The 18,196-nt window shown below is 42.0% G+C and overlaps 2 protein-coding genes across 3 annotated transcripts; one reads left to right on the forward strand and one right to left on the reverse strand.

Annotated features, from left to right (window-relative positions):
* Window positions 1-577: 577 nt before the first annotated feature.
* On the reverse strand, window positions 578-2,774 carry marveld1 (MARVEL domain containing 1). Its single transcript, XM_071480624.1, has one exon. The coding sequence runs from the start codon at window positions 1,977-1,979 to the stop codon at window positions 1,413-1,415; it is 567 nt and encodes a 188-aa protein (XP_071336725.1). The 5' UTR covers window positions 1,980-2,774; the 3' UTR covers window positions 578-1,412.
* A 162-nt stretch (window positions 2,775-2,936) lies between these two features.
* Window positions 2,937-6,109, forward strand: LOC139622909 (arginine vasopressin-induced protein 1-like). 2 transcript variants are annotated; one of them, XM_071480622.1, is made up of 4 exons: window positions 2,948-3,098; window positions 3,305-3,455; window positions 4,333-4,696; window positions 4,809-6,109. In XM_071480622.1, the coding sequence occupies exons 3-4, from the start codon at window positions 4,347-4,349 to the stop codon at window positions 5,065-5,067; spliced, it is 609 nt and encodes a 202-aa protein (XP_071336723.1). In that variant the 5' UTR covers window positions 2,948-3,098; window positions 3,305-3,455; window positions 4,333-4,346; the 3' UTR covers window positions 5,068-6,109. The 2 variants fall into 2 exon arrangements, with proteins under 2 accessions (XP_071336724.1, XP_071336723.1); XM_071480623.1 differs by lacking the exon at window positions 3,305-3,455 and having other exon boundaries at window positions 2,937-3,098.
* The last annotated feature ends 12,087 nt before the right edge of the window (window positions 6,110-18,196 follow it).

Here is an 18,196-nt window from a genome sequence, read left to right on the forward strand (position 1 = left end):
GGAAATAGATGAGACATTGAATCATCCTCAACTGCTTGGCTTTGTTTTCATTGGCTGAACGTTAGCCCACCTCCAGAACCCCAACAGACTGTTCCGGTAAGAACAAGCCTCTTCCCAGATTATTACACACACATCAAACACACACTCGTTATGTTTCCAAAAGTAGGACAATGCTCATGCAACACACATTCTCTATGGTACAGCACATACATACACATTGTCTGAGCATGTGCATGTGTGCGTGTCTGTTAGAGACAGGGATAATTTAAAGGATTTGTGTCTTTCATGTGGTTAAGTGGCCTAGCTCATAAATGATCTCTGGTGATTGGCTCAGGCTTTTATCTCCCAACAGGAGTTCCTGAGGGCTTCTGTTGCTAGCCTCTCCAAATCTGTGTTTCATTTGAAAAAAGCCACCAATTTGTGCACACAGCTCAGCTCTTTCTCTAAATTTAACCCAAAGTACTAAAACAAAATTAACAAAAGCATCTGACGAAAAAAAAAAACAAAACCCCTCAAGCAACTTGTCTAAACGCTTCCATGAACAAAATGATTATAACCAAAGAAACACCTCATTGGCTCTCACTCACTGGTCTTTATTCTTGCTCTTTTTGCTCTTTGGCTTTACATAATGAACACTTAGGGAATATTTTTTGTTCAGCATACACACTTTAGCACCAGTAACATCCATATTGTTAGGTTGTTGTTGTCGCAACCTTGTTGAGTATACAGCATCCTGACAGAAGCCATTGATAAAAGTGTATGCAATCTTTGAGTCAGACAAAACAAAAACAGAGCTGGTCAAAAGGATATCCGCAAGTGTTTTGGTCCATCACGCTTAAGTAACTGTTCAGTAAAGTTTGCTGTCATACAAAAACATGTAAACACATAAAAATATATACTTTAAAAGGAGAATGAAAATAATCCCTTGTGAAAACAACCGTACTAATCCTATGAGAGGTTTTAGATGGATAGTTAGCTAGTACCTACACAAATCTACAAAACATATGTTAAGGCATTGTATTGTAAACTGAGTGTGTACCCACTACAATAAGTCCCGACAGGAACATTACATTAAATTACTAGACAAAAATAATAATAATAAACTTGGAAGCACGGCCTTAACCACTTTGCCTCCCTAACACATTTCCAATCCTGGGAAGCCACAGGCCTCTGGGATGCTTTCATGTCAGCAACCCTTAAATGCACTGACTATAAGGCCACAGAGTGATTTAGATGGTTCTGTCTCACCACCGAGGCAGAAAGCTTGGTGTGGGGAGACAAAAGAGAACCTGTGATTAGAGTAGCTGTTGAGTTAAATTACAGTGAAGTTAACTATTCCTCATCTTGCTGTGGACCCCCCTCCCTCCCTGCCATCCTCCTTGTAGCCACCCCCCCCACCCTCTTCAGTCTCATCAGATGACAGTTTTCTCGCCTCGGCACTTCCTGCACGCCCCATAAATAACCGACAGGAGATAAGATATGCAGCAGAGGCAGGCGAACACGGCGGCCGTCAGGTACACCTTGTACGGACAGAAGTGCTTGTACTGCTCCAGGTTGCAGAACGAGTTGCGATCCGTCTTGTAGATCATGACACCTATGGCCGGCAGGTAGAGCACGGCGGCGGCCACGTCGTGCGCCAGGTTGGTGGACAACCAGCGCTCCCCTCCCAGCAGCGGGACGAGGTCCTGCTTGTCCAGAAGTGTGAGAAAGAAAAGGGCCAGGGTGAGGAGCCAGAAGAGGACAGCGACGAACAGGACGAAGTGGATGGGCCCGTCGTATTTGTTGGCGGCGATGGTGACCCACAGCCCAGCCCCGAACACGATCTGCAGGATCCGGATGATTCCCAGGAAACTCTTGAGGAACTTCAGGGTGTTCTTCCTCACCTGCGGCTGGGGAGGTTGGGGTGCCATCTCTCTCCTCCGGTCACTCTCGGTCCCTTTTTCCCCCCGAACAGGGCGGGTGCTTTCTGCCAGCTGCATACAGCTGGGGAAAATATGGTCAGAAAGTGGAAATAACGGGGCGGAAGGGCGGGTTTACGGTCTAACAGTGAAGCCAAAAGTGGACAAGTTCAGGCGTTTAAAAAAAACGAACTCTCTGTTCTTTCCACAGCCCCGGGGTTTTGAAATGAAAAACCTTCTTGAATGTTTCGTCTTTTCCGTTTCCTCTGTTGAATCTGTGCTGGGGGGCTGGGAGATTGAGAGGGGGCGGCCTGTAATTCAAAGCCTGCTCCTCCTCTGCTGGACTGATGAATTCATCCATGTCCACTCATCTGCTGTGTTTCCCAATGGTGTGGTTTCCCCTGGGGTGTATGACCTTCCTCCTTCTGTCTTTTCTGAGGGAAGTGGCTGTAGAAGGTTTTATGAAACTGATGTATATTTAATAAATAAATAAATAATAATATTAATATTAATAAAAAAAAGTGTGCAAAGACGGCGTGAATAAGATTTGGGCAAAGACAACTTTGACTTTCAGACCTCCTTCTGCCTCATGTGGGCTGCATTTTTATTTTTGTTTCATTGACTCAAGCCAGATCCAGAATATTTTCCCCACCATTCCGCTGGAAACAAAGCACAACAAAGGAGCACTGTGAGGCTGCGTCCTAATAGTCTGAAAAGGTCCGTCCGTCCAGGCCCTGGCTCTGATGTTTTGGAGTCCATGCGTCATCCTGTTTGCGTGTTTCAGCGCAGGATGCTCACATGTGACTTCCCTCACACACAACTGACAGACGCGCTCAGCTCCTGCCAGCCTCATTGACGTCAATGGGTTTCAGCGCACACGCCCTACGTGGCCGTCCCGCCCGCGCCCCGCCCCGCAGCCGTGATTGGTCGAAATAAAGCTCTTTTCACCTTGGATGAGGGAGGGAACAGACGATCGCTCTATTTTCATTGGTCACTCGACGACCCCCCCCCCCCCCTCCTCCCCCCTCCTCTTGATTTATGATCGGTAGTCGGCTCAAGGACAGAAATGCGCTGCAGGTGAGGCTGGGTAAACGCACCGCTTTTCTGCACTTCGGCCTTCGTGGCAGCTGTTTTGTTTGGAGAGGAGCAGCGATGCGATAGGAGCCGAGTGCGCTGGATACACCACCAGTTGATCCTCCGGTGAGCAGTGGTCCTTTCTTTCCTCTTCATATGACCCTCACGGGATTCCTGTTTATCGCCTTTGTTCCCCACAGCGTAATGAAACCCTGCAGAGTAGACAGCAGGACGCTTAAGTTGTTCAATCGTTGCATCGCATTTTGTCTACTATGGCAAAACCAGGAATATTTCAAAGATGATTCATACTTCCCGTTTCTTTGTTTTGCAAGGGACGCGGTACCTGTGCACCAATGAGCCGTAACAGTTTGTTGTGCAAACAGCAAACTGCACACTGTCATGACACCAGTAGGAGGGGAATAGGCTACAGGAGACGGCCGTGACGTTAGTCTATGTTAACCTACTTCTACTGCAAAGAAATAGGCGAGTACATGCGTTTTTGAGCTGCGTCCCATATTGATTATAGTCTATGAGAACAAAATAACCCACTTGTTGTTTAAAAGTTATGTGCTTGACAGTGTGAATTATAGCTGATAGGTGGATTGTGATGAGTGTGTTGTTTTTCCTCATGTTCCTGAATAGATCTATCCTGTAAAAAGATTTTTTTTTAAAAATCAGATATTATCATCACACTGGTGTCTGCAGAGCGGTTATGAGACATTCAGAACAGGACTAAATGAAGGAAAGGAAAGTAAGGGATTTGGACCTCTGTGGGCAGGGAGATCCTGCAGAATGAAGTTTAAATAAAAAAAAAAAAAAAAAAAAAAAAAAAAAAGAAACTTTATCTTTACCTGGAAATAGTAGGTTTGGCAAGATGATCTTAACTCTTTCCTGATGTGCTGGTGAAACCGCTCCAGAAAGTTACAAAGTTTATTTAAGATTATATTTTTCCAATCAAAACATAGTCGTTTCAATGGGAAGGCTGCTGACCCACATGCAGCAGTGACCTTGGCCACTCAGGTTATACCTGTGTTTGTGTCCCACTTAAAAGCATATGTGAGAAAAGAGAGATCAAGTTACCATCTGCACTTTAATGGGCTTTAAAGCGCAGCTCATCAATCACTTCCTAAAGTAGGATTAAAGAATCAGAGCGGGAGACTTGCAGCTGACCGGCAGGGTTTCACTGTGACAGGTGTCCATAGGTGTTGTGACGCAGCCTGTCTGTGCTGTGCTTTATACCCTATGTTGTCTTCTGTTGTTTTTGTTTTTTCTTTTGCATTTAAATATCAATGATGAATCAGCATATTTCACTTGGTGAACACACCATGATGAGCTGCATCTCTTGCATCCTTTTCTACAGATTAGAGTTTTTGTATGCCACCTTTTCCCGTATTTCTCCGGATGGATGCCAAATCTGCCTCCCCACCTTCCTCCATGGTGGCAGGCCCTTCCTCGCTGTGGCGGCTGGCTGAGAGGAGGAGTAGGAAGGCTGGCTCAGGGAACATTTTCAGTGACATGAACCTGTGGCAGCTGCAGAGACTGTTCAGGGCAGCAGGGGACCAGGATGCGGAGCAGAGGGCCCAGCTGGTTTGGGGGCATCGGGATGAAGCCGAGCTGGCTCAGGCCTTAATTGGACTGAGGGCCCGAGGTCACCGGAGAGGGCTGAGGACTAATGGGAGAGATGCTCTGGGGTCACACTGGCTACGCGCCTTCAATCACCTCAGGTAGGAACACTGCTAACATGCCAACAGATTTCATATACAGTGCATTCACAATATTCAACATTAATCACTTTGTTTCTATAACGTTTCAACAAAACTGATCATTGTTGTGCAGGATTGGGGAGAGTTCACCAAGAAGCCAGGGTAAGGATGCAGGAGCAGAGAAAGATTCTGAGGCAGGAGTACACAGCAGTCCCGAGCCACGCCAACAACCCGCTGCAGGGACAACAGGAAGAAGTACAGGGGCCACAGTGGTACAAACTGAGAACCACAGCCCCGCAGGGACATCTGAGAGACCACTTAGAGCCAGCTCAGGACTGAGGAGAGGAGGAGAGACTGACCCAGAGAGATACCTCCACCGTATACTCCACTGATGGACTGGCCTATGTGTCTGAGTATCAGCCAGCTCTTAAACAACCTGTTGGTCTCACCTGAATACTGTCCTGATGTGTTCAGACACCGGAGCAAGGTTGAATTAACCTCTGGGAAGAGCAACATGGACACAAATCAGCAGTGAAACTGTTTTGCAAGTTGAAAGAATAGGTTCTCAAAATGCCATAAAGTCTGACCTTTAAATGGCACCGATCAGGCAGCACTGTTACTTGTTGCAGACACATCTCCACCTAAATGTAAGCAACATGAACCTCTAACTGGCTCCTGGTATCGCATAACTTTATATTGTGGTTGCCTTATGTGCTTTCTTAAATTGATCCTACCACTCAACCAACCATACAATAATTGTAATTGTGGACGTTTTTTTTTTTTTTATTTTAAAAATGGTACCATCCTCATCTAACTTGATGTCTATCAGACTGAAAGTACTGATTTCATAATGTATGGCCACATTGTGGATATATACTTGTAAATAGTTGTATCCATGGCCTTTACCACTCACGAAGCCATATATGTAGATGTACAGGAGTGAGATATATACTGTAGCTTGTTAACTGATTTTGTATTCACACTAATTGAAGTCACAAAAAGTTTTACATCTTATATAACTTTTTACACAACACTAAATGGGCGAGAGTGCAACAAGAGCAATGTTAGTTGTTAGGAGATGTAGAAACACATGTCCAAACATACACACTACTGCACATTTTGTTCAAGCTTTCTGATTGACAGCTGTACCAGGCCTCAGTCGCTGGTTTTCATTTGGTGAAAGTAAAGCTCTGCCAAGAGACCAAACCTAAAGACTGTTGTCTAAATGACCCTCTCTGTTCAGGGAAAGAAGAACTTGAAATTAAACTGTTGTTGTTGTTAAGTGTACGTGGTAACAGTGTGAAAACCCACTGTGCCTGTGAAAGACTTTATGTCACCAAACTCATCAGATTGCTGAAAACTTGAAGAAGCTTTTTGATAATACTGTTTGATGTGTCATTTTTAGATTTATGGAAATAAAGAAGTGAGTCTTTGTTTTGTGTTTGTCAGTTTTCTTGTTTTATTTTGTGTGGTCATAACAACACAATGAACATTTTTAATTAGTAAAGCTTTTTGCAACTCAGAATAGTTCACATTGATTTCACACAAGACAATTGGTTGTTTCTGCACGCTCTTTTTTTCACTGTGTCCCTGCGTCATCTTCATGCAACTTACACAAATTCACACCTCAACGCTGCAGCTTGTGCCTCAGTCTGCTTCTGTTAACCACTGTGCAACTCTACTAGACCAGTTGGGTATTAAGTGCCTTACTGAAGTGCACCTCTTTTGCAGTTTTGAATGATGATGATAAATAGAAGAAAATTACACATCATTTCCAGCCACTTTGATGATGTAAATTACTGTTTACTGTTAAATTTAAATAACCATTTCTAGACTAAAATGATAGCTCTCCTTATATATTCCATATACTGCTTCTCACATGAACTTGTATTGAAAAATGAAACCTGGTAGAAAAGAGCGAGGACTGCCTAACAGGCAGGCGAGCTGAATTAGACACAAATGCTGCCCTCCAGTGGTTATGTCTATTTTTGAGGCCATCATGTTTTCCCACTTGTAGTCACTAGATGGCACTAAAAGTTTTGTTTTAGAAGAGCAAATCACTTCACTGAGCCAGTCAAGAGTTCATACCTGACATACATGGCACAGGTTTTCCCACTGAAAACTTTAAAATTCAGAATATGTTACTGCGACCTTAAAGGGCAGACTCATTTTCATAGGCAAATAGATCATCTTATTGATCCTAGCTTTGCATGTTTAACTTGTCCTTTCTGCCAGGTCTACCAATTTACCTGAACACGTGGTGATGGCTAATGAGTTGTAAAGTTTTCATCTCTAATGCAAACATCCAAACCCTCCGGCAGGCTCACATCATAATAATATATTAGACTGAATGGATGTGCTGTCTGTCCTCGTCAGTGTCAGAAGCTGTTCTGGTTATTTAAACAAGGGTCTAAAAGGATGACAGATGTGTACATAAAATATAAATGTCACTTATCCATAAATCAGGATAAACAGGAAGGACTTTATCTTCCACATTTGGAGTTGGATATTTGGACTAGCGATGCCCTGCACCCACCACATGTCTTCTTCCCCATCAGTGTCCTCCAGCTCCTCCTGGGTGATGCCAAGAGATTGAGAGGTCATCACGGAGATAAAATCCTGTTTGTGTATCCTAGACCCGCTCAGTTGTGCACGGCTGGCGCAACAGCAAACTGAGTCATCTGTAGGGCAGCTTTACCGGGTGCTGAAGCGTCAGCTGACTCCCTGGTTGTGGGGAAAGCAGCAGATTGACTCTGAGGTAATCCTCACTCCGCTGAGCTTCTCACCTTGTGTTAAAGTAAGCTCACCGCACAGAAAACCTAATTTTAGTGCCTATATGCTGTAGGTTATTGCAACAGTTTATTCACTCCATAAATCCTGTGACTATAGATGAGATGTGCAAGGATGATCCAGCAATAATATAGCTGCAGTTAGATTTAGTGGTTTGCCTTGCAGCACAGTTCACTCTTCACCATTATGGTTTACTCTGAGCTACTCGTACTTTGATAAATCAAATTTTTACGTTAAATAGAACATACAATAAGCTTACAATTTTACAATTTTCAACTCTTGAACTCTTGGCCCTAGTTAGGCTTCTTTTCATGTACAGTGAAATTAAAAGAGTCATTTTTCATTATTATTATCATTTTTATTTTTTAGGGTAACTTTTAGACATAATAATAATAATGAGTGCTCCTTTAGACCCTCAGCTAATTCCTTCAAATAAAACATTTATTATAACAATTATTATTGTGTTACAATATATCTTATATTGTATTATAATAGGCTATTGCAATTATTATTTGAAAAGTACAATCAAATCAATGTAAGGATATATCAGTCACACAGACCATTTTTCTGCATAATGACGAGGCTTACTTTTACCTCTGCTACTAAGTATATTTTGTTGATAATACATCTGTGCATTTACTTGAGCGGGATTTTAAATGCAGGACCTTGACTTGTTATGGAGCACTTTTACTTAATAAGTAAAGAATCTGAATACTTCTTCTTCCACCACTGGTTATGGTGGAGAGGTCTGTGGGCTTCAGTGACTCTGGATGTGAACTGGTCTTGGATGAGGGCTCAGACAAACAGTGACTCTGAAAAAAACTCTATTATGTTCTTTGATTGGTGAACCTGACACAGAGCCAGTTAAGGGCACAGGGCCCACTCTTGAACCAGCCTCCTGGGTGTGCACCTGGATGTTGGGTGACCCATAGTTAAGCCATAGTGTAAGTAATAATGGACAAATACCTCAGGAAATCACTGTCTTCAGACTTGTTGTTGCTTGGTTATTATCAATTATTGGTTAGATTTAGAATGGAATGAAAAATTAGCATTGAGGCATCTGAATTTAAGATAAACTAGCATCTAAATCAAGGTTAAATTATAACAGAGTTGCAGAAAAAAAATCGTATCATGCTGACTTCTGTACATGTAGTTATTATAGTTCTGTACACAATAACGGCGTGGTGGCAAACTGAGATTCCTTTGTGGAGTTTTGTTGCCTTTTAGGCAACATGCAGATCATAGCATTTTCTAAGTTATGTGCATATTTATGAATATTTTCATGCTTCTAAAATTATGAACCCAATTTTGTAGTTAATAAAAAATGACAGAGAAAGGCTTTTCTGTGTTTTGGGGAATTTATAAATAGCATTTATTTCTGGCATTCACTGTACAGTCCTGTCCTTTGTGGTAAAAATAAATGTTCATTTTGAACCAAAGTAGGTAAAAAGTAAAGCTTAGAAAGTATTTGCATATTCTCTCCTGTTCACGCTTAATTTAACTGACTTATTCCCAGTGCTTGTGCAGAAAGATGTATGCACTTTTACTGTCCACTCATTAGTGATCTGTCCAGAAACATACTATGAATGATAAAGTTGTGCCCAGCACTGGGACCTTTCTTGGTGTTTATTATGACAAATGTCTACTGTGCTACCTGTCTCCTAAATCAGCCAAACAAACCTAGATTTCGATGGACAACAACTTTTTATGATGCTGTTTCAACAGAAACTTATTCTCAGGTTTCAAATGTGCTCAGATGTGCTCGTTTTTCAGAATTGCTTTCCAGACATTTTAGTGAAGACGAGTCGAGGCAGAGCTAACAAAGGATGATGAAGAAAGAGAGGAGCGGCAGCTGTATGGAGAGCGCAGAGAGTGGATCTGATTTTCAAAGGGAAGACACAGAGAAGAAGAAACAAACTTCGTTTCTGTGTCTAGCTCTACGTATGACTGACAACGGAAGCCGTATAAAGATTTTACGTAAGTAAGGATCTGAGAGTTGAATGGGTCCTCGGTGCATTGTAATTAGAGCACAGAACAGTAATTAGTGAAATGATATATACAGTGCTTGCTCCTCGTGCTCTGATAATAATCCCTTGCACGCACACACACCCGCACATGCGCACACGCAACCCCTGAGCCACACTTTGTGTCTTTGTTCACTGTAGAATCACACAACACTGCGGCACAGCACTCATTGTTATTCCTTCCTCTGTGTCATTGTGTGCCTTTGTTCTTATTCTCAGCGTACAGCTCAGGCTCTCGCTTGCTACTGCAGACTCAAAACATGGGCATGGCACTGCTTCCCTGCCCCCTTTTGAGGTGAACTCAGAACATCAAACAAGATTTAACAAGAATGTCCTGCTGAGCTTGGGCACCTTTTCAGTTTACTCAATTTAAAGGGACCCAGGTACAAAAACTCTTCTTGAACCTTTAGAAATAAAACTGCTTTATTGACGTGGAAGAAAGATAATTTTCTAGACTTGATGTGCAAGCTTAAGTAATTGCACAGGCCATGAAATTAAACTTGAACTTGTCCCTGATATAAAATGGACTCTGACCCCGATGCCTTCAATATGTATGCACAAGGTCAAACTGCTTTCCACATCTGAGACCTTTCTGTCTGCCTTCATGCTTTGCTGCCTTCAGGGCTGTTCTGGGCTGTGGAGAAATGCGTTGAGCCAACTTCACATCACATCATATTACGTTGCATTGCCCACACCGGCAGCCTGAACTATTCACAGAGGCAGGGGAGGACAGGATTTTAAAAACAACCTTGTTGTACCTTAATTGTTAAGGTCATGTGTCAGATGATTGTGTTACCCCTTTGTTATTTGTCCTTTATCTGAACCCACAGTAGAGAACCTTCACTGTTCTCTTTGGTACAGCACTAGTCTGTTGTTTTCAGATCATAGACTATCAGTTTGTATGTTGAATATTTTCCGTTCCCTGGTTTATACTAAACAAAACTGCCTGGGCATGGGCCATCAAAACTCTCAGTGCAGTTAATAGTGACATTATACTGTGACACCCAGTGCACTGGTAAGACAAAAAAAAAAACACAATCAAAAATGTACTGCACACCTGTAAAACGATTTTGGTCATCATGCTAGTAGCGGTAGTAGTATTTGAAATCTTTATATACATCTTTATGGATCCAAAAATATCATCTTGACCAACTGGTGTAAATAAGAGAAAAGAGCAGTTGTGTCATTAATATAAATGACTAAAATGAAATTCATCTGTTGTAAAATTAACACATAAAAATATATAATGGGAACATAAAAGAGAGAAGGGTTTCCGTAACTATGATTTATGGTCGGAACATCGCTGCTCAAGCTGGAAGCTGGCAGAACAAACCTTCAATCACTTAGTGCCTGAGCCTCATCACCTCTAGTTTTAGCTAGAATGAAAAAGGTGCTCTCAGTCAGTGTGTCTGTGTACATGCTGGGCTTTTAGTATTTATTAAATATAGAGGAGTTGGTCGTAGTAGAATAGCATTGCAGAGTGCAGCGCAGGAAGTCTCCTGTGTTATTTTGATTTAATGCACACAACATTTCTTTTGTTGTTTGTTTTTGTGGTAATTTCAACCATAGTTAATATACTTCACTGCATGTGTGCAAGCACTCAATCAGTGCAAATTCTTCCAAACGACACCAGGAGAAAAGGCTGCTCTCAAATCCCATTGACTCAAACAACTTGACGTGATGCAACCTTCATTTGTTTAGAGATCCGGTTGCAGGGGTTGGTTTATTGGCATGAATAATAACAGCATGTGCACGTAAAGATCAGCAGGGTAAAGTGGGACTAATTTCACATTAACACGTACCACTGGGTTGGAACTAAGAGGGAAAGCATGTCTGAATAATTAACTTCAAAACTGACTTTAGAGTAACCTTGAGTTAATGAAGAAAGTGGCATGCAGACTCACTCACATACTGTATCACACATCCATGCATGCAGAATCAGTGCATTAACAGCAGTAACATGCATGGGTGCACAGACTTTAACTCATGCATCTAACACTCTGAATGCCATGTTCAGTCTTCCTCAACCTTTGTTTTCCTCCAGTAGAGGAGGAGGATATCTTTTAAACATGTGACAGAACACAGCTCAGGACAGCAGTTTGTTCATTGATCTTTTGGAATTTCACAGAGTCACTCACAGCTAACAGAACCTCAGGGATACACACATGCTTTGAAACACTGAATACACAAAAGTAGTCATACATATGCGAATGCCGGCATACAGACCTAACCGCAAAGTGACACAAATTCCCCCAAATGTAAACATGAACTTTTTCTGAGTACAAAAACATCTCTGCAGTGCTTCAGTGGGTGTGATGATTTAGGTCTTTTTCAGGGGGAAAAGTGGTGCTGAGTAGCTGAAACTCAAAGTGCTTACTAGCAGGCACAAGTGATATACTGCTGTGGCTCATTTTCATTGCTTTGTCTTCTACTTCTTTTTTTGCAATATAATTTTATGGAACAAGAATGGAGAGCATAAAGAGCAGTTCCTCAGAGAATTTTGTTTTTCATCCATCCCCCTTCTCCCCCCTAAAGTATTTTCTTCTCAGTCCATATACCATCACACATTGAACCAATACTTTAGATATTTATGTCTAGTCCACACTTTAAAACTCCATATCCTGGGCTAAAGATCAAAGTCACAAGTGCGTCACACAAGGACAAACATTAAAGAGAGAAACAATAAAAAAAAGAACAAAGAACAAAGAGTAATGACATTATTGTCATCTCATAGTCCCTCTGTAGTATACCCCAGAGCTACAGCTCATAGATGTTCCACAGAAAGAGAATATTTACAGGGGCAAAACTAAAACACAGGCAAGGCTGCAACTATATAAATAAAAAAGGAAAATAAATAAATGAAAATATGAAAAAGACATAAAGGAAAAAATAAGAAAGGGAGGTGTCAAGAGATTTATTATGGTCACTCCCCATTCTCTGCTGTGTTGCTGCTACACTACTTATTGCCACCTGTAGGCTCTGACTCTAGCATTTCCCCTGCCTTCCTCATATTCTTAGCAAATGCCTGCGAGGAGTAACAAGGTGCATAAACACGTAGTAGGTGTATAAACGTGGCTCAAAATCAGGTCAAAATTTCAGTTTGTCAAATAATTTGGTTTATGACTAAATACCTGCAAAACTCATCACATTCCCATCAGCCTCAGCTCTGCTTTGTATTTTATACTAATTAGAAAATGTTAGCATACCCTAAACCTGCTTCACATCACCAAGTTACCACTGTCACTGTGAGCATTTTAACATACTGATGCTATCAATTTAGCTGCAATGCTAACATCACCTCAGACTCTTCAACTTCTTGTAAGTGAATTCCACACACGCAAGTAGCTACATATTAATGGCGTGCATGTGTATGTTTGTGCGTGTGTGTGTGTGTGTGACTGTGACTGTGCTAAGCCAGCACTTGAAAGGATGGAGACCCGAGAAAAGCACCCTGTTAAGACTGTTCTCACCAACACCTTTGAAGTCGGTCAGTGGCTCCCAGGGAGGACCTGACAGAAAACTAAAACGAATGAGATCCTTAATGGAAAAAGACCCCTGCGGCCCTTTTACCCTCCCTGATCCCATGTGAGGACACAAAGAACGTGTGTGGCAGATAAAACCCTGCACCTTTACAGACGTCTCCCTCCCCATCACTTTGCATTCATATTACCCTCTTCAAAGGGCCTAATTCAAACGCTACAGACACAAATATGTCTGAACACAGTTCCCCGCAGGCAATGACGCTTTGAGGAAGAGAATTTATTTGAGATGTGGTGAGGTAGACAAGTGGGTGGTTGGTGCCAAAAATGGCTTTTAAACAACAGTAAAGGGCCTAGGTTGGCAGAATGTCACATATTATACAGGAGATTCGTAATTGGTTTTGAGTTGTGTGATGTGTTATGTCGAGAAAAAAGTGGTCAGTATAATAAATGACTGACAGACACGGGCTGGAACTGAACTGAGCAGCCTTGTTAGAAAGTCTGCATGTCAGCTGTTGGTTTTCTCAGGATCCAGATCCGCAGGAGCTCAAGGAAAGGTTTGTCATTTTGATAATCACCTGGGAAGACAGTGAGTCATATCCCAGTTCAACCTGCCTCACCTTTAGTGGGACCCAGTTTAATGCCTCAGATCTCTGAACTGCCATGATGTGTTATGACACTTTAGGATGGCCTTAATGGATCCTTGCATAAATTATGAATATTACTTCATCATTCTGTAGCTCTTAGTGAGCTGCATCAATATTGGACTCAGATATCAGGACATTAGCAGGAGATGTACAGTGTGAGATGAGGACTGAAGCCGTGGGGGGAGGCCGTGATCTCACAATGCTTTCAAGGTCGGCACATTTTTGCCATTAGCAGTTATCAGCCTTTCTCATCTCTATTCACTTTAGCCCTGAAGAGGTTTGCAGCATTTATTTGAGTTTATTGTGAAAATGGCTCTTTATTGTGCTCAGACCAACTCAAGCAATAACTGTGTTCCCGCCTCCCTCCAAACAACACGACAATGTCCTTTGCTTCTGAAAAGTAATCAGATTCCCCTATTCCAGAGACGTTCAAAAATCCAATCACGTTTAACTCGGCCTGTCAATCCCACAAAGAGAAGCTTTTGTGATGGTTGCTGAATGTTTTTGAATTGCCCCGTGGAACATAATAGTGTGCGACTGATGGCCTCTTTCACACAGTAACAAGTGGGCGGCTGATGAGCAGCACACAATTACCGAAATTACATGTTGCATTGATTGGTTAATAGCAACTTAGGACTTTGTAATTGTTGATTTTCACACATCACTTCAAAAAAAAAAAAAAAAAAAAAGAATAGAAAATGGAATGAAGTTAGAGAAATTTGTGCTCTTTGCCTGAAACAGACTTCACAATAATATAATGTGATTATAAACAGAATGTAGGCATGATTCAGAGGCTTTGTGTTTGCATAACCCTAATGTGCTAAGTTCAGGGCCAGTCATCTGTCAGTCAGGTTGAAGTGTCCTTGGGCTGAACAGCACTGAACATGCTCATTCACTGACGGCTGGCCTTCATTTTAGGAATATTAGAAATATCTGTCAGCATTACTATTCACTTTGAATAAATTGTTTAATACAGTGGTTCCCAACCCTTTTTGTCTGGTGGACAGACCTTTTAGATGAGTTCAAGTACCCCTTAAATCAACTTCCAGTCTTATGTGTATTTAATGCCATTCAATGCATGTTGATTGTGTGGTCTCACATATGTGAGTAGAAGTATGTGGAATGGGTTCATTATGTATAATGACAGCTACTAAACAGAAATCAACAAATCTGAAAAATCATAACATTCAGCCTGACACAACTTGCATCTTTGGAAACTTTGGGAATTTAAAATAAGGTTGCCTCACATACTCTACTAACATATTCACTACACTCTCACTGCATGGAAACACACAAACACAGTGTGACCTTTTAAGGATGTTTTACAGTGTCACAAACTGAGGAATATTTACATGCATGATTTTTTAAAACACCTTAAACCTTCACAGGCGGCTGGTTTTATAAGTAGTAGTGGCTCTGTGTCTAAGTGTGGCTTCACACTTGCAGATTCAAAGGCAGTACATCAAATAACTGTGTCACCACTCACCCCCCTTCTCTTAAATCTCTGTCATGACACCTTCGCATTACCCGGGCACGGCAAACCAGATCCACTCTAATTATACCGAAAGATACAACTGTACTACACATTAGTATATGTGCATGTGTGTGTGTGTGAATGATTTAGTGTTCTGACTGAGCTTCATTAAACTCTGTGAATCTTCAGAGGAAACCAGCTGCAGCTCAGTGTGTTGATCTGTTTTTCACGCTGTATATGTGTGTGTGTGTGTGTGGCTCATCGAGTGCCTGTGTGGCTGAGGATTACATTTGGGGAGGGTCAACTTTGATCGTGGGGCTCTATGCAGAGTAGAGTGGGGTATAAACAGAAGGGAGGAGAAAGAAGGGCAGGAGGAGGAGGAGAACAGAGTCGACAAATCTATTAGCAAATGGGTGGCAAGATGTTTGGCCTCTCTCCCTCTCCATGCTGTCCCTTTCTTTTCTCTTTCCACTCTTTCTCCAACTTATTTTCACTGTCGCTCTCAAGCCCTCTCTCATAATCACCACCTTTCTTTTTTGTATTTATTAGTGGTGCAAACCACAAGAATAAGGATGACGCTGATTTTCTTCGCAAACTTTCTCCATGCACCTTTATTTTTGTGGTTGTTGATGCAGTGATAGATTCCTTGTACTATGTTTCTTTGATGTGTACCAGCAGCTGGTAGACGGAGGTGTGCATCAAAGTCTTCTGTCTGCTGCAGCAGCAGGCTTTTCTATTTGTGTGAAAGATATTATTTAAGTCCATCTGATATTAAATTGCATGTCTTTTTCTGCTACAGCATACACATTTGCTCTGTAAATCACACCATGTCTTCTCATTTGATGAAAAAAAAAAAAAATCTGAAACCCATGGGAAAAATGTATATTTTGAATACTTTGACTTCAGGATGACTCCTCCATCTTTAGTTTACCCTAGTTCTCTGTCTATGTATACATAGACAGAGAACTATAAATAGAGAACTTGCTTCCATTCAGCTAATCAAATTGCTCCATTTACATTTTACATGCAGGCTGTAGAGCTCATTAGCTGCTCAGCTGCAGCACATTTAACACCATGTGATCTTACCTGCAGATGTCATGATGGTCAGTTTGGATACAGGCGTGATCCCTAGGCCATGTTCAAATCAACATTGGTGGTGGTCCTAAATGATGCTGCATCATGTGGCAAAAAAGTTGAATCAAAAAATTTTTTGACAGCAGTTGGGCAGTTTTAGTCTCGACTTGAACCTTGTTCTTGAACCTTGTTTTTTCTCTAAATTTGGTTCACCTGTATATTCATACAGACATAGAAGCGCACAGCCCTCTCCCTCCCTAAGCCTGCAACGATGTGATGAGACAGTAAATATGGATGAGTTTGTTGCCTTCTCTAACAGTTTGGAGATTTGTGTTGAGTATCAGGCCCCCAGTGCACTCTGGCATGAATCTTCTGTTCACTGTTCAATTATTCAGTCTGGTTCCAAGCTGGAGACGGCAACAACAGGCTGAGAGGGTGGAAAGGTTCGGTGTGGGGGGGGGTAAATTGTGTGTGATGGATCTTTTACTATCTCAGGTGGTGGTGAGAAATGAGCAGGTGAGAGTTCAGGAATTCAGGTAAGTTTTGGTGTCAGATGGAAAAGTTTCCAGCCTGTCTTCTCTCTCTCTTGCTTTGTGCTTGTCCTCGTAGTTAACGCGGTCGGAAGCGCTGAGCCCTTGAGAGCTACACGCATACTGATGTTGTGACTAAACTCTTGCGCTCAGATGACAGGTGCTATTTATGTTAGCAAGGACTAATAACTGCCTCCCAGGTTTAGTTTCTCTCGTGTTCTGAGCACACAAAGTCTGTGTGTTCTTGGACTGGATCCAGGATTGTAATTGTACCGGAGAAGTGGGTTTAAATGACTCCTTCACACTCATGGCTCACGTTCACAACGCCAGTGATGTGAACCCACCAGCTTGCTCATGCATGCGCGCCGGCTGGTTCTTTTTTACACAAACACGCACACTGTGTCAACCTCAGTCAGCAGGAAGTTTTTCCACATGAGGTTTCATTTCAGAGATGGAGAGATGAGATGCTGCAGAGAGAGATGGGGACACGCCACAAAGCAGCAGGAGGGGAATGAAGATTAATTAAATCTCCAGGGTTTCTATGGAGTTTTTTTTGGGCAGAGCAGGGAATCTCAATGTCCTCCCATCTGGGTAGTGGCTCTGATGTCATCAAATGATGGACGAGGGGCTTGCATCACCACAGGTCCTCAAGCAAACATGAACATTTAACTTTTCTTGTCATTAGCTCGCTGGCTTCGCTCATTCACAACTTTGCTTGTACTCCATGACACAGAGAGCGCTGCAGTAAAGAAGACACAACAAACACAATGAGGTTGAGGGCTGGATAACAGCTTGGCTGTGAATCACACTTAAAAGCTAAAAGTTTCAGGATGTTATCAGACAAATAAAAGTGGTTACACGAAGAAGGAAAAGACAAAAAGAAGCATTTGCAGCCTACATCTGCCTTCTGGTGTTTGTGTGTGATATCAGTTTGTCTTAATACTATCAGGGAGATGTCGGCTTCTCAAACCCTGATCAGTGATACCAGCAGAACATAGCCAGTGGTTTCCTTTCACCAGAATGCGATTGCATTACAACAGGGCCCATTGCCTCATTTCAGATCCTCACATTCTATTACTTTCCACTGTACATATCTGAATAGTCAGCACAACAACTGCTGCTCCCTCCTCTCCTCTGCCCCTCCACCCTCTATCCTCTTCCATTATGCCTCTTTGATCAGTCTCTCTCCATCTTTCTGTCTTTCTCTCCAGCTCAGTGTCCTTTTCTCACTGTCAGAGATTTGATTGACAGCTGTGAGCTTTCACATAATTGCATCATAATTTCCCACCCTGGCACTTTTGACTGCTAAGCCTAGAATAAATACAACAGATGTCCATTTATCAGTCTGCGGGCTTATGTATCTTATTGTGCATTACTTTATTGGATTATTACAGCTGCATATAATCATCACTATGCTGTTTTATTTGGTCAATAAAGTGCTAATTCTACTCTCTACCCTATAAAATCAAATGGAACAACTTAAGTAAAGTACAAGCACCTTAA

The sequence above is a fragment of the Trachinotus anak genome, unplaced genomic scaffold, assembly GCF_046630095.1.
Source record: "Trachinotus anak isolate AG129_WGS33_773 ecotype Australia unplaced genomic scaffold, CSIRO_AGI_Tana_v1 ptg000007l, whole genome shotgun sequence".
Lineage (NCBI taxonomy): Eukaryota > Metazoa > Chordata > Actinopteri > Carangiformes > Carangidae > Trachinotus > Trachinotus anak.

Coding starts and splice junctions, on each gene's coding strand:
- marveld1 (XM_071480624.1), bottom strand. CDS start 1,979: ATGCAGCTGGCAGAAAGCACCCGCCCTGTTCGGGGGGAAAAAGGGACC.
- LOC139622909 (XM_071480623.1), top strand. CDS start 4,347: ATGCCACCTTTTCCCGTATTTCTCCGGATGGATGCCAAATCTGCCTCC. Junction 4,697..4,808: donor CGCGCCTTCAATCACCTCAG/GTAGGAACACTG, acceptor ATTGTTGTGCAG/GATTGGGGAGAGTTCACCAA.